General features: G+C 39.6%; 1 protein-coding gene across 1 annotated transcript in view; it reads left to right on the top strand.

Annotated features, from left to right (window-relative positions):
* LOC306883000 (protocadherin-11 X-linked-like) overlaps positions 1-17,175 on the top strand; it is a 169,904-nt gene that overhangs the window by 73,783 nt on the left and 78,946 nt on the right. The window contains exon 4 of the mRNA XM_079438043.1: positions 3,600-3,659. Within this exon, the coding sequence (XP_079294169.1) occupies positions 3,600-3,659 (60 nt within the window). The remainder of the gene's footprint in view (positions 1-3,599; positions 3,660-17,175) is intronic.

Here is a 17,175-nt window from a genome sequence, read left to right on the forward strand (position 1 = left end):
CGGCTCTTTGCAGCCTGCCGCTTGCTCTCTTTCTCTCTCCACTACCATTTGGAGGGGAAAACATTCAGCAGAGTGAAGTGTAGAAATCACTTCCATGGCTTGTTTTGGGGAGGAACAGCAGACAGGTTTAATATTAGCAATATTAGCAACCTAATTTGTCTCTATACTTTGAAGCAGAGATGTAACACGTAATGAGAAGATAAATAAATTTGCCTTCTATCTGGGATTTTCCATCATGTTTGTTTGACTGCACTTCACAACCTTGACAAAATCACATTTTGCTTTCACAAGTTTACTGGCGCTGCATGAATTATGGAAGGAGCTGAGAAGGATGGAAGATACCAATAAAGAGTATATTTAGTTTTTTTTGTAAAAAAGCGAGTATTTGAAAGCCATTCCCTCCATCCGCACTTATTTTATAGACTTATCCGCTCTCCAAAATAATAGTAGAGCATTGAAGTCATCCGCTTTTACCAGTGCAGTTATGTAGCATTTGCATAGCCTAGGCTTTCAGTGCAACGTATAATTTTGCCACACATTGTAGAAAGGCCATTCAATCGAACACGCTGGGTCAACACCGCCTGATAATGGTGCCTGTGTACCTGCAAATGAATAAAGCCCCAGTGGCGTGTGTTTCTGTCATCTATGTCAGATTTTAATGGGATCATATATTATTTAAACATGCAGAACAAGTTAATACACTCCGCGCAGCATACCTGTCATATTAAATAATTAACCGTGGCTGAGCAAAACATTAAACAGGAAATAAAGCATTAACACAAATGCAGTTTTTCCAAAGAGATTTCTTTCCTTCAATATGTTTTTGTTTCATAACTGTTGCCCAGTTTATTTAAACACTATCACACCAGCAAGAGGTGTTGTTCTGGATATCAGCACGACTGTGATTTAGCCGTCGGGATGAAGCCAGAGGGTAATTGGTATTCAGTTTTATATACAGCATGATTTAATACTGCTTTTTATGCAAAAGTTGTATAAATAACCGTTTCTGACGAAATGGTTATTTATTTTTCTTCCTTTTTCCCTCTATGAAAATAGTTCTATAAAAAAAACAAGCAACACACAGAAAAGCTGGAAACCATATATACAGTCGTGGCAGTCGTGGCCTAATGGATAGAGAGTAGGACTTGTAACCTGAAGGGTGTGGGTTCGAGTCTCAGATCTGGCAGGGATTGTAGGTGGGGGAGTGAATAACCAACACTCTCTCCACCCTCAATCACCATACTTGGCCATACACCACTTACTTTTTTAAAGAAACAAGTAGATAGAATAGAAAAAAGAAAGCTAGTGTTAGTTTTTCAAGAAAAGGTAGCAGTTAGAGAATAAATAAGCAACTGATAGTCAAGTGTGTGTGTATTTTTTTATTTATTTTTTTATAAATAAAAAGAAGACAGATAGACAAAATAGAATTAGAATAGAGAGTGCTGGAGTTAGAGGGTTAAATAAAGATGGAAGAGATGAGTTTTTAGCCGTTTCTTGAAGATGGCTAAGGATTCAGCTGCTCGGATTGAGTTGGGCAGGTCATTCCACCAGGTGGGAACAGTTAATGAAAAAGTCTGTGAAAGTGATTTTTTTGTCTTTTTGGGATGACACAATAATGCGTCATTCACTTGCAGAACGCAAACTTCTAGAGGACACATAGGTCTGAAGTACTGAATTTAGGTAAATGGGTGCAGAGCCAGAGGTAGTTTTGTAGGCAAACATTAATGCCTTGAATTGTATGCGAGCAGCTATTGGTAGCCAGAGCGAATTGATGAATAGAGGTGTGACGTGCGTTCTTTTCGGCTCATTAAAGATTAATCTTGCAGCAGCATTTTGGAGCAAGTTATTGAATAATTTACTTAGCTCATTTTTTCAACTACACTGATGCTGAATTCAGAACTAATATACAACTCTTACTATTTTTACTATGTTGTTATATGACAAAAATAGCTAGAGTACTATGCTAGTATGCCGATCCAAATTTAGCATGATTCATTTAGAATTAAGCCATTGAATCGTTTATGCAACCGATTCTTTTAACTAAACTGATTCATATAGAAGTGAGTCATTGAATCATTCATACAACTGATTCATTTAAATACATTGATTTGGAAGTGAGTCATCGAATCATTCACTCAACCAATTTGGTTCAGTGATTCATTCAGGAACTAGTAAACACCACTGCTGCGTGTTGCTTAAAGACGTGACAGTTCTGTTTCACAGCTGGCACAAAAAATAGAAAAAGTATCTGGCAAAATTGTCTAAAATATAAGTTTTTCAATAAGCTTATTGTTTATTGAACTTTTGTATAAGATATCACATTCACAATCGTGCTGTGAGTCAGAATAGCACTGTTGCTCTTGTACCATGTGGAGCAACTGAGTTCAAATTGCACTGTTCTTAACAGAGAGCTTAATAGATATTTTGATTGACCAAATTAGAGCAGACACAGGTCAATGTGAGCGATGAGTGATCTCCTGAATAAACATGTCGTGTCCTCTGAGCTGCCCTTGCAACCAGGAGAACATGTGCTTTATTAGTCTCCTACTTGAGTTCCTGAGCCAGCTCTGCTCAGGTTACAATATCATGTATTGTTTAAAACTAGCTCATTAAAGGAAAAACTGTCTGCAGGAGTATAAGAATCAGGTTGAAAAGGAAAAGGATGATTCTGTAATTGGCCAATTGCGCAAAAAAATTTAAATCTTGTAACCTATGTCTCTGTAGAGTTTCATTCTTTCAGGAGTGGAACAAAGCTCCTTTCTATTATGTCAGATGCCTAGGGCTGACCACGCAGTGTTTGTCTTTTACCCAACAGCGGGTGTGAAGTGAGGTTACCACACAGCCGATGCTGACTCTTCTAAGTGCTGATGAAATATAGATGTTGAAGTCTGGACCGCTCAATGTTTCATCTCTCTTGGTAATACCATAAGGAAGCCATTAATAGTGTCAGGGAGCATTAGTCCTACAAAAAGAAGATAACTTGATGTAAGAGAATGACTGGCAGCACCTGCTTGGAATCAACTGTGCATCCCACAAATATTAGGGAGAGAAGTTTGTCCCCTGCTGTGCAGGCTTTGTTCCCTCATATGAATGTGAGGTCACTTCAAGATGGTCATTTCCCCCTGCGCTGCCTTTGTCAGTGCGCAAAGGCCCTGCATCATGCATAATCGCAAACAGCAGGACCATCTGTTGTTGCCTTGTTGACTTACCTACGTGCAACCTTTTTAATGTTGGTTTTCATGTATCAGTCTGATGTAGCACCATATTTACAATATGCTAATTGGTTAATGAAATCCTGTTTGAGAATCTTTGCATATGTTATGAAGCCTGTGCTATGTGTTACGCTCATGTTTTCAGCAGTGGACGCAGAAATAGGCTTGTATGGAGAAGTTTTGCTGTAACCATCTGTTGGCGGTATGTTCTACCAGCACAGATTGATGACCTTAACCTTTATTCACTCAATTGGCTTTTCCATTTCTTAGGAATAAGTGTATGTAATAGGTCACTTTGTTCTCCCCAATTTATAGGAACTGCGCTCAAATTCAACAGTTTTATTCCAACTAAAATAACTAACACAGGGTGATTTGTTTTTCTTCTAGAACCAGAGCCAGACTCCAGATAAAACATTCTCTGTTGTCCCAGCCACGTGCCCCCACAAGGTAAGTCACTGTCTTACTAATGGTTCTGCCTGTTAGAGGACTTGTATTTTCACTGTGTGATAAAGCCGTTACAGTTTGTTGCATCTGGAAATCAGTGCTTCTAAACTGGTAGATCACAACCCCATTTGTATTTTCTAATACGCAAACAGAAGGGAAGAACAATGTGAAAATGTGTCTTTTTGTTGTTGACGTCACAGGCTGTGCTTTTTTATTGCAAATTTCTCTTGCACAAACATTTCTAGTGCAAACAACGCCAAGGTAATGGGTTCGATTCCTAGGGTATGCATGAACTGATTAAATGTGTACCTTAAAAAAGCATCTACCAAATAAGCAAATAGCAATTTGTACACATTGCCTTACTTTTCCACAAAACTATAAAAGGTAAAAATCTTTATTTATTTATTTATTTATTTTAAATGGATTTTTTTTTTTTACTTTTATGTGATAAACTGATTTTGCTATTGTGTTGGGTCACCTTTTAATCTGTGTCCTGATATATATATATATATATATATATATATATATATATATATATATATATTACAGTATATATATATTGTGACGAGTCGGCTGCCTCCCCCCTTATTATCATCACCACCCTGTCCCGTATTCGCCGCCCTTCACCAGGCTCCCGACGGGAGTGGGTGTGCGAGAGAGGAGGGGCACTGAATAGTCACGGCTGGTGGCGTGTGATGAGGCGCACCTGATGTGAATGGAGCCTCATCACCGCTGCTGCTTAAATGCCGAGCGCGCCTCTCCTCGAGAGACCGGTCTCTTCCCCGTGCATGCACGCTGGTGTCCTCGTGGGTCCAGGAAGGGAGCGTCGAGGGATTCCCCGCACCTCCCGAGACATGAGTTGCCGGACCCGCAGTCCGGGAGACAGCCAGCACCCCCCGGAGGAGCCGCGGCCAGCAGAGGGATTACGCCGCTCACAAGAAGCCGCCGCCACTCGCGCCCCGGCCCCCGAGATGGGAGCGCGTGTGGCCACCAGACTCCGCCCCTTGCCTGGACCCTTCCCTCCTGAACACTGCCCTCCTTCACAAGCCCCGCAGCATGACGAGGACACCAGATCCCCCTGTTTATTTTGGACACTTTTTTCCCCCTTTGGACACTTTATTTTACCATTTTTGTTTAATAAAAACCTCTGCGAGGCCTGACGCCGCACCCACTGTGTCTGTCGTTTGCTCCTCCTGCCACTATATATATATATATATATATATATATATATATAAAATTAGTGCCCATGCATCATGGACATTTTTATCTGGGAGACCATTTTATTCTGTGAATATTTCAAAATGTATTTTGTTTTCTGCTTGAATACGTTGAAATAGAAGAACATGTCTATTTTTCCACGCCACCATGTACCAGAGCAAGGAGGCATGACAGCAGATATTTCCTTTTTATTGTGTCTTATCTCAGGTTGGAAACAAGGCCCTGAATTAAACCGTAGTATTGCAACAAGATGTCGAATTATCTGTGATTTCATGCTTTTTGGGCTCGAGATTTACCAAAACAGTGACAAGAATCGGTCGAATTCTTTGTATAGATGAACTAAAAGAGTTTATTTCTTACTTGAAAGCTGGCTGCCTTGGCTTTTCAGCAGTTTAGCATGGGCTTTTTCACGCAGCCCATGTGAGAAAGGCAGTAATGTGTTATATTGCCAAACCTCGCACCATTGTCAGTCCACTAACCCCAAATGTGCCAAAGTGCTCATGTCCTTTTCTGGTTGACTGGGTGGGTCAAGAGTAAAGACCTCGCAGAAAAGTCAGTGAAAGTCAGACAGCCCGTCAGCAAGGGGTCTGATTTGACAATCCCCTAATATACCGACAGCCATCAAAAGCGACTCGAAGCTGCAAGAGAAAGCGGCAAAATATTTATACAAATCACCCAGGTGCTCGTCGCGAGACGTATGAAAAAGGCAATCAGCTTTGTCCTGAACCTCTCGGCACACAACGGGGCTCTAATTGCTGACCCGTCCTTCACACGATCCCGCGCGCTTCACCCCTGTCGAGATCTCCTCTAATAACATGTTCTATACAGTGCTGATGCGCTCGAACTCACCTGCTAGACACACAGGCTGCAGTGTTTTGTCCTTGAAATATGGAGAGCGTTGTAATTCCCGTGTTGCTGTCAGCTCGCCTCGAAACAGCTGATCTGGATGGAGGTAATGAAGGGATGCCACCAATTTGTGATGGCGTTAAAGTTTCCCCGCGACCAGCAGAACATAATCTCTGTATTGTCGCTTCCCATTAGCGCCTGTGATCTGCACAAACCAATATGCAAAGAAAGCAATGGAGCAGTGGAGTAATTTGGTGTGTCACTCAGCACCGAATGAAAGTATAATGGCTAAACGGTTAGATATGATTTCTATAATAGGAATGTCGTACTGTGTGGCACTAAGACCGGTCCTGTTTTCTTTGCTGGTATTGTATGCATTCACAGTGAAAGGGAGCTAATGAACAGAGAGCTTTTAAAAGCTACGTGATTATACGGAAAGGAGAGGGGAAGAGAAGGATAGCGGGAGAATGAGAGAGCGAAGCCGAGGGGGGTGGAGAGAACACTAAGTATACATAATTGCTGCTTGACACATTGGCCAAATTCTGCTGTGCCAGGATTGGAGTGAAGATGATTAACGGCTGTCCGTGTGGGTGGGCAACTTGGTCACCCAGGGCTTCTAGTTTCCATAGCAATTGTACTCCAAAGGCCATACATTACATTGTGAGAGTCCCTGAGGCCTGAGCATTGTTAAATTCCCCAATAATATCTTACATTATGCGTTTGTCCTCTCAGCGGTAATTCATTCCAGCCGCTGCGATTCACAATAGGTCAGTAGTGAAAGTGGAGAGAGTCCCAATTTCAGACCTCCTATTCGAACGTGAAGGATGGCACATCTTCACGCTTAACGTTGATCAAGTGGCCCCGACTTGAGGGAAAGTGATCATTTGTCTGACATTACAGCAGGCACGTCTGTTCTGCCGATCCGACGGACGACCCGGCTGATATTCTGCAGGTATTTAAACACCATTCATCAAGGCTTTGAGTTAACCCTAGCAGGCGCTGAGTCGCTGAACCTCCCCGTCGAGCCGGCAAAGCAGATGGCAGATGGAGTGCAGAATTTGCCCCTTCCCTCCCTGAGTGCGATGCGTGCGAAACCCTGGCACGAGCTGCCTGATCTAGGCACGGTGTGACTACCACACCCCCCATCCCACTGTATTTCATCGCTCTCTGTGATGTCACGTTCCCCCACCACTCCGAAATTGAGCCTCGTGACCGTGCACTCCTTCACATTCTACTCCAAATGGTGTTTTGAACTTGGGAAACCGGTGGTGAACTAGCACATCTTAAAAATTCATACTAGATAATAAATGGAAATCCCTCCAGCCATGCAACAACAGGCTAGTCATGCAGCAATTAAGCCGCATAGCATGCAAAACTCAAGGCAGCGTGCTCTGCGTTGGGGGCTCTGCTCGCGTACATTTGCCATTCAGGAGGGAGTAGGCGTGATGCTGGAAGACAAGCAGCAAAATGCCCGAACCCATACCGCCGTCTCAGCGTTGCGCCTGAGGATGCTTTGGCAGACATCTTTAGACAAACATGTGATAGAGCTGGAAAAACTCACAATCGGAAAGGTCAGTTGTGACCTCTGGGTGCAGGGCTATGCTGAGCCTGTCACTAGCAAGCACAGCATGTTCATGTCAAACAGAGAAAAGGTACACCAACCGCCCCACTCTCGAGTCTGCCGTGCAGCAGTTTGCGTGTGTGTGCATCTGTGTTGAGGATATTTATAGCTGTTTTGATTCATCAGTAGGGTCGGGAACCGAGAACAGGTTCTTGTTCAGACTTCTTTTCCGCGTGTATAGAAAATGCCAGGACTAAATGTTCGGTTCTGTTAGCAGTTCTCGCACATGCTTTGGTTTTGATTTTAGTGAATAAAACATGTACAGGACAACCAGTGTAGTCTGATGCCGAACGAATCGCTCAACACTCTATCTTTCAAAAGTCAACTTCAAAGAAGTTAATATTTGTATGTAGCAAAGGCACACTAAATTTATCAAATGTGGCAGTAAAGACATGTTACAAAACATTAACATTACATACTATTTCAATAAATACTGTTTTTCTGTATCATAATTTCTACTAAAATATTAAGTAGCACTATTGTTTTTAAAAATAGCAATAATATTTTTTTCTTGAACAGCAATTCAATCTATTAGTCTATAAATTCAGCTTCTATATCACAGCAGAAAAAAAAAAGTCTTACAGAACTTTTGAACAGTAGTTTTGTTTGCTAATTATTGCATTTAATTTATGCCTCTTCTAGAAACACTGAGAAAGTCAACTGTGAACACAGCTTTTGCAATAATCATTTAATTATATTTATTATTGAAATTTCTAGGCGTTTTTTTCCCCTCACTTATTTAGTTATACAAAAATACCAAAAAGTAAATAAATTAATTAATAATAAATAAATACCAAAAAACAACAACAACACTGTAACAGTTAAATTCCCATTCTTAATCATCTGGTGATTTTTTTTATTTTTTTTTAATCCGATTTCTGTTCCAGAGAAGACAGAAGTGATTGTGGTCCTCCATTCAGTTTAGATTGCTCCTGCTCTTGGCTGTAATTACAAAAGCAGTGTTAATGTGGTGTCTCTTTAATTGGCAGACATGTTGGTTTTTTACAGCCGTATTAAAGCGGGGTCTGTGCACAGGGTACCGCATTTATAGACTTGCCCCTCACAAGGTCATCTGGCTGTGGTTGAACTGACTAATGAAGAGATGAAAGAAATACTAACCTCTGGAATTACAGACGTAAACCCACTCGGATCGGATGATTTATGGCATTAGAACAAGATTAATTTGTCCCATTATTCATACACATTTCAATATTAATCAGTCATACTTAAAAGAAGGCAGGAACTAATTTTTTTCCCCCAGTCACCACAAAGTGTGTGGCTTTTTTCTGAAACTGTGGCAGGTTTCCTGCTCTCCTAGTTAAACCAATCAGGGATTTCGCCACATGCTGTCCAATCAATTAAGTCAAATGTGTGCACAGCCCTTTGATATAGAATAATTTGTCAAATCAGCGGAGGTGGCAGAGTGCAGTTACCCAGGAGTCTGAGGCTCTTGACTCCCGTCCACCTGGAAATCTGCTCAGCGTTCGGATTTAGGCATTCCTGGTGTCCTCCATCCCGTTAATGGGGTGTCATTGTGCGCGCTGGATTTAGTTCAGCTAGGGTCCAAAGGCTTTTTCCATGCATTAGCCTCTTGACTACATAGCTTAACCTCTTAATTTTTTGAAAGCTCTGCCCAGAGAAAACTCGATATTATATAACAGAATGGCAGCCATTAGGATTCAAATTATTTGCTTTTTGCTGTTGCGTGGTTATTGCATTTAATGTTACACGATACAACAACCACGTTCAGCGTGACACAGGAGCATCAAACGTAATCTGGTTTTCTGCCATTATTGTGTAATTTGTGATCGGAAGTGAAAGAATCCCGAGTTCTTCAGGTGGAGGTAATCTGCTGATTCTGCTGTATGGAGAAGCAGCTTGGCACTGAGGGGTCATTTAGTTCATATATTGCGCTTTTTAATAATGCTCTCATGTTTCTTTTTTCTTATGGCTCTCAGAGGAACTCCTGGAGAAAACTTCAAACTTCACCTAATTTCCTACTGAAGCGAGTATAATTTAGAGCAGGCAAGATAAAAAGGATTCTTATTTTGTGAGATGGATTAATTGGAAGCCTTCAAATGAGCAATGCTGTTTAATTATTAATTATACATATATATATATATATATATATATATATATATATTTGTGCTATACTCAGTCCTTACGTACACAGCGGTGTGAAGTACGTGAATAAATATTCAACACAGAAAGTGTACTATTAATGGAATTCTTTAACATAATTACTCATTTTTAATCAAATTTACAGAATTTTACCTTCTTCATATTACCAGGATGTACTGTAAAAAAAAATGTCCACTTGTTTCAGTCTGAACTCCTACTTATAGTTTTTATAAGTATTTGTACTATTGGATAGGCCTATATATTCACATAAAGTATTAATATAATAATTGTTTTATATGGATATATATATATACAGTGCCCTCCAAAAGTATTGGAACAGTAAGGCCAATTCCTTTATTTTTGCTATAGACTGTAAACATTTGGGTTTGACATCAAAAGATGAATATGAGATGAGAGAGTAACATTTCGGCTTTTATTTACAGGTATTTTCATCTGGATCTGATACACAAAAGAAGATATCACCTTTTGTTTGAACCCACCCATTATTCATGTTACCAAAAGTATTGGAACATGTGACTGACAGGTGTGTCTTGTTGCCCTGGTGTGTCCTATTAATTGATTATTCAAATAATAAATAGCACTGAATGTCTACACTCAGTTTCAGATCCGTGCAGACTGCATTTATAGTTAGTTAGACGTGTAACCAACATTAAAACCAGAGAGGTGTCTATGGGTGAAAAAAGAGCAATTGTGAAGCTGAGAGAAGATGAAAAATCAATCAAACCATTGCACAAACACTGGCAATAGCAAGTACAACCATTTGGAATCTCCTGAGGAAGAAAGAAACCACTGGTGTACTAAGTAACACACCTCAAACGGGTAGATCAAGGAAAGCATCTGCAGTTCATGACAGAAACATTGTGACAGCTGTAAAGAAAGACCCTAAATCAACTGTTAGTGACATCAGCAACAACCTCCAGAGGGCAGGAGTGAAGGTATCACAATCTACTGTTCGCAGAAGACTTCATGAACAAAAGTACCGAGGCTACACCAGAAGATGCAAACCACTCATTAGCAAGAAGAATAGGAGACAAGCCTCAAAAATTCTGGGACAAGGTTTTATGGACCAAAGTGATGGAAAGGCTAAAGTTTGGAGAAAGAAAGGATCTGCTCATGATCCCAAACATACAAGCTCGTCTGAAACACAGTGTACACAGGTGTACATTATAGTACACATTACACAAATAATGTAATGGCTTGGGCTTTCATCGCTTCTTCTGGGACAGGCTCATTAATCTTCATTAATGATGTAACACATGATGGGAGCTGCAAAATTAACTAATATTTTGTCTGACAATTTACAGAAAGATGCAACCAAACTGATTGGGAGATCCTTCATCATGCAGCAAGATAATGACCCAAAACATAGTGCCAAAACAACAAAGGAGTTCATCAGGGGCAAGAAGTGGAAGGTTTTAGACTGGCCAAGCCAATCTCCACACTTAAACCCTGTAGAGTATGCATTTTACCTGCTAAAGAAGAGACTGGAGGGAGTAACCCCCGAAACTGAAAGAGGCTGCGGTGACAGCCTGGAAAAGCATCACAAAAGAAGAATGCAAAAGTTTGGTGATGTCAGTGGGTCACAGGCTTGATGCAGTTATTGAAACTAAACTAAATATTAAGTCTTTTTCACTTTAATCTATGTTAATTCTATCTGTTCCAATACTTTTGGTAACATGACAAATGGGTGGGTTCAAACAAAAGGTGCTATCTTCTAAGCTGTGTATCAGATCCAGATGAAAATACCTGTAAATAAAACCTGAAATGTTCTCTCATCTCATATTCATCTTTTGATGTCAAACCCAAATGTTTCTACAGCAAAAATAAAGGAATTGGCCTTACTGTTCCAATACTTTTGGAGGGCACTGTATGCATATAATAATGCTCTGTGTAGATATTTAAAGCAATTATATATATATATATATATATATATATATATATATATATATTGCTTTATGTGGATATTTAATGCAATTTTATAGTTCCCCTCAACTTAAAGCTACCACTTTCCACAACAATATAAACATGTAACAGGAAGATAAATTTACAGTGACTTTTTTTCCCTAATTGCATGGATTTCTATTTAAATGACTGTATTTCACACATGAAAAATGCACATAATTGACTATACTTACATTTTATGTACAGATAAATATATTCTCTTTACTGAGCTTGTAATGTGCAAAGTTATGCAAAGTTGATTGCATAACTTTTAATTGTATTAACTTTAAAACAGCTGTGAAAATTATTTAAATAAAAAAATCAAGTGCAGCATTTTTACTTAAGTGTGTTTGACACTTTTGAGTTCATTTTTGATGCAGTCACCATAATATAACTCAATTACTCTGTACTTTTGACACCACTGCTTATCCGCCTCATTATGGATCTATGTTGTAATGTAAGTTGAGATTAGTAGGAGCCGTCTACTTTTTGTACCCTTTAAAGTGCTTTTGATGTAACTAACACTTGATGTACCTCCATAGGAGCCACTATATAAATGAGTTTCCAGCCACAAAAAAACAAGGTCTAGTTAAATTAAAAGAGGTGCGCAGAATGAGCATACCGAGCTGAATCAAAACGCAATTGAAGTGTAGTACATCAAGATAATGCTAGAGTGGTTTCAGTCCCATGATTCTTATCTGATCTTCCATCCTGAACAAAGCCATTCAACTCTAGTGCTAAATATTTCAGTAAGAATAAAAAAACAGCGTGGCATGATCACGTGATTAATTTCTGGGCTCTAAAAAGACTTTTTGTCTGTATTTAATCTGCAAATAAGAGGTCTTCAGGCAATGTTATCACACTCATGCTGCCAAGTGTCATGCAATTAATCAATCATTTGGGTTTGTGATTTGTGCGGCTCCACATTTCACCGTGTCCTGTTTTGACAAGGAAGCCAATCTACATATTCGGGAACAAAAAAAAAGCCATCTGGAACTTTTATTGCACATGCTTTCCCCACATTTATGGTTATAAGGTATTCCCTACAACGCGGTATAATGATCCACCCATGGAAGGTAGTCATTTTCCTGATGTAGGGTGAGATGCTAATGAGCCTGTGTCACAGGCACTAGGAGTGGTGCTGTATCTTTACAGTGGGTGGCTAAGCGCGGGGAGCATGGAAGAATCTCCCATAAGCTTAAAAGCAAATTAATGCCTCTCACCTTCACACAACCTTTCCCTCCCTATCCTCTTCATGCTATTATTCATAGGACTTTCACTGTCAAGTTTGCCAATAATTTGTATACTATTCTTAAGTACGTTCCCAGCCCCGTTCCGAGAGGCGCCGAGGGGAATAGACAAGGGAATATTTAAAGGTGATTTTTTTTCTGCAGCGATGAGTGAGTTTGGTTTAAAACGTAAAATTTATGATTTCCTGAGAGCCTCGGTCTGGTCCACAGATGGGAGTCTTTGTTGGGGAAGGGCTGGAGGGAAATGCGATGGTATGATAGTCATTAAACGGATGTAAGTACTATGATAGCATTGTGGAATACTAAATTTTCTCCAAATATTTTTATATTCTGGGAAGGAGAATTAAGGCTTGTTGTTTGAAGAGTAGTAAAAAAAAGGATAGTAAAACATTACATTTACCAGATGACCCCATTAGACTGTGCTCCTCCAATCCAGAGCTGATTTTGCCCTGACATCCGATTGTTAGCATCTCCCATACAGCAGAGAGCTTGATAATAAGACAATTACTTGTAGTCTGTTCTCTGAAGGTCCATATGGGGCTTACAGGTCTTGAAGCAGTCGGCTTGACACTCAATATAAACAAGCTCTGGAAGATTTCAGACTGAATCAAGCACTGGAGATTTCTAGCACTGTTTACTGTGACAACATATGCTGCGTTTGATAGCCATAGCCAGAAAACAGTGAGAGGTCTGGAATAGAAATAATGTTAGGTTTGCTCCCTTGTTACATTGGCTGATGACATAGACTATATATATTCAATATTCCGTCCCCCTCATGTCATTTCCAACTGGTATTATTTGCATGGAATGCAAAAGGAGATGTTTAACAGAATGTCGAAGCTGCTCTTTTCCATACAACGGAAGTAAAGAGTGGCCACAAATGTCAAGCCACTTTCCATCTATTTCAAAAATTTTAAATAATTATTTGAGACATAATTATTCATAGCCACCCATTTTACAGAAAAATGTAATATAAAAAAAAATTATGGTAATTATCACATCCGGTCTGCTGGTCACTTATGATCTAGACGTCAAATATTTAAACAAAAAATGAATCAGAATTGATTATATGATTGAAACTATTTAAACTATTTGTGTTCCAGAAGAACACAGATTATATACATACATATCAAATATATATTAGACCACTCAACTTAGTGATTGCTATCAGGATGTGAAGAGAGTTTCAACCAGCATAACAAAAAAGTTTACCTACGCTGCCTTTAATGTGTTTAAGGTTTCATATTGATTGTAATACACATTGATTGTTCATCCACTTGGCTGTTTGTTTCTTTTCAACTAAATTGTGTGCTATTTTGTTCCTCTTTTTAGACTCCAGTGAGTCATGTATTGCTGATTTTTTTGTGGACACTCTGCCTGCTGTAAAATGTTGATACCTCTTAGCTCTCAGGATATAAAGGAATATCCTCCAAAGTTGAGGCTACATCACACAGCCAAAGCAAGTGCCAGGCCAGCAAAATACAAGCACATCAGTCCCAGAACATTTTCAAAATATCCGATAGTGTCTGTAATACCGCTGCCGTGTGCTTAGTGTTCCTAGAGTAGAAAATCCATATTGAAAGGCCAGCGTGGGAATCTTTTTATGAAGTGATTTGACTGCAAACACCATTTTTATGGCAGAATTTCTACTTTAATATTTTGCACGCCTTGATCCCTGTAGGTTTGTACCTCACCTTTTTGGTGAATCATAAACCAAAAAAAAAAAAAAAAAGGAACAGTAAGAAAAATGTAGTTTACAAGTCAAGTCACATGCCCAGAATCTGTTTTACATGTTTTTATTCTCTTTGGTTCTTATCCTTTGTTATCCTTCTTGGACTATAAAGCCTTTTACTTTATTTATTTATTTTTACCTGTTTATTACTTTAGTTTTATTTCATTTTCATGTGAAGATAAAACACATGACCTTGTCTTTCTGTTTTCAGCTTTATGAGTTGCGGTCTCATCTCTCTGCTATTCACAGACAGTTTTTCATAAAGACTGAGTGCAATAAAAGCGCAAAATTCTCAGATAGGCTGCCCCTCATTTGTAGTATTGAAAAGCCTCTAGACAGGCTTTTCTTGACAACTGCAATTATGTTTCTGTAGAAAAGAGCTCAAATTATAAGCAAAGACCTGTTCTGAGACTCGGAAGGTCCATGAATACTTGAAATGCGGCACATGGATAACTGTTATTGAGTAAATTAGTCTGGGCTTATTAGGATATCCCCTTCAGTCTTTCTCTCTCGGTATAAATTACTTAAGTCCACCATGGGTATGCATCTCTTTCCCTCAGTTTAAAATCAATCTTGACAATCAATAACCATTGCTATTAATGTTAGAGAAGGCAAAGCCGAGTCAATACCTTTAAGTGTATCAAAAGTGTAAATAAACACTTGAGAGGCTCATATCTAAAATAAGCGAGTCGTTGCTCTTAAGTAGGCAGCGATTAAACTTAAGCATTTATGCATTCATAAAGAGTTTTAATTACAGACTTTTAGCCATGAAGTATAAACAGACATGGATTTTATGGATATCTTTATACATCCGCAGTAATGCAGCGAAATACCTAGTCTGGGGAGACTTATTACGCACTAATATATTTTTTATTTATTTATTTGAAGAGTAAATATGAGATATTGCAACGCCTTTAGTATTCAGTAATGTAAAATGTCCTGGTTTTGTTAGGTGATCCTTCGTTTTTTAGTAAGAATTACCGTCTAGATTTACACAACAAAGGAAAAAAGGCCCCAAATGTGACACCTGCAGGTTCGCAGCGGTTGGTCATCGTATTTATGGAAACACTTAGATCCATATGGTGTCCATATGCTTAAATATGATTCAGATGGAACCTGTGTGGGGTTCCCTGCTGTGTTCACAAACTTATCCGGCATCATTAATCAGTGTCACCATCAGGTGTCTTGTTTGCCAGGCGAGGCCTAAGTGACAGTGATAAGTGATCCTCCTCTTGTTCCAGCATGAGCCCTAATACAGTGGGCTTTTCACATTATCAGGCGTGGACAAAGCCGGTGCCACTCTGAATGAATGGAAGTGTCACGTTATTCAATAAGTGAACAATCCAAACCATTAACAATTTAAATGTCATGCTGAGGAAGTTAACATTGAAGGTTGATGCAGATATTAGGTTCTTACTTTTCCCATCATACGCCCGTCAAAGCTTAACGCTCGAACGACCTTCCGACTCTCTCTTTTCACATTGAGCTGCAATGACAGAAGCCAGGTGCGTGGTGAGACCATGAGTTTTGACCTTCGGCCTGATGAGGGATTTCAGGAAGTGTAGAGGGTAGAGGGCAGAGTTGTCGACTGATGGGCAGTTAAACGTGGACTCCAAATGCTTTTTCTCAGGAGTGCGAAAATATTACCTTGCCCTCAGCTGCCAAATCTCTTCCTGGCCTTTTTTTTCCTCTATCAAAGTCAGTCTTTTTTGTTTGATGATGTCTTCACTTAATGTATAACTAATGCATCGCATCAAAAATTTAAGTTGTTTCGTCAATAACTAGATCCTGTTTCATCTTGAACCTTCAGACTAATGTAATCAATAAGATCTGATTATTAAGTTAACTCCAACAATGTAATTGAAGATGTCCTTCAACTCCACCTGCATTCTAGGAGCACTTCTGAAAATTTGCTTTGAATTCGGGTTGAAAGTACATGATTGAATTTTAATGCATAATTAAATCAAGCAGTAAATCAATTCATCCCCCTCTGAAAATGAGTATTCAACACTCCCAAGCATCAGAAGCCAATTATGATGAAGTTATTATCATAGAGTCGTATAATGGCACAAAATGACTTCATTGGCACTAAATCGGCGCACGTCAATAGAGAGGCGAGCAAAATTGCTGGTAAGCCAACGAGTGCGTGTTGCCGCACATGCTTTCCATCTATTTCACTAAAATAAAGGTGGCAGTTTACCCACACAAAACCTCTGGGGGGGACTTAGACTGCTCTCTTGATGAAGATCCAGATCAAATCCTCCAGAACTATTACCAGTGAGCCCAGCCTCTGCATAATGTGATGAGCAAAGGGAACATTGATGAACTTTTTTAATTATTACGCCAATTGGGAATTTGACATACCAGTTCAGGGATCCACACCGCCAGGCTTTGCGCTGTTTTTCAGCTCCTTTTTAATTCACCCAATTTGTCGGTCCAAATGAAACACTGAAAGGTTAGAGTGTGGAGTAATTAACAGCACGGGGCCTAATGAAATCAGGAGGGGATGGTGTGTACCATGAGGATCAATACAGGTCTTTAAGTGTGAGTTGGGTAGGAATTGTTCAGGGAAATAAGGAGCACTTAATAGTAATAAGTTGATGAAAAGGCTACAAGCCTGCATGTGCTAAATGAGATTCTGCTGGAATACAGATAGAGGTGTCACTCGAAGGTGGCAACGTATCGAATTGTGATCGTGTGGCGACGTGTTGAGCTACGCTAGCATGTTCTAAGCTAATCATCCGAGATGGATTCGCTGTGCCTTGGGAT

The sequence above is a fragment of the Barbus barbus genome (genome assembly GCF_936440315.1).
Source record: "Barbus barbus genome assembly, chromosome: 17".
Classification (NCBI taxonomy): Eukaryota; Metazoa; Chordata; class Actinopteri; order Cypriniformes; family Cyprinidae; genus Barbus; species Barbus barbus.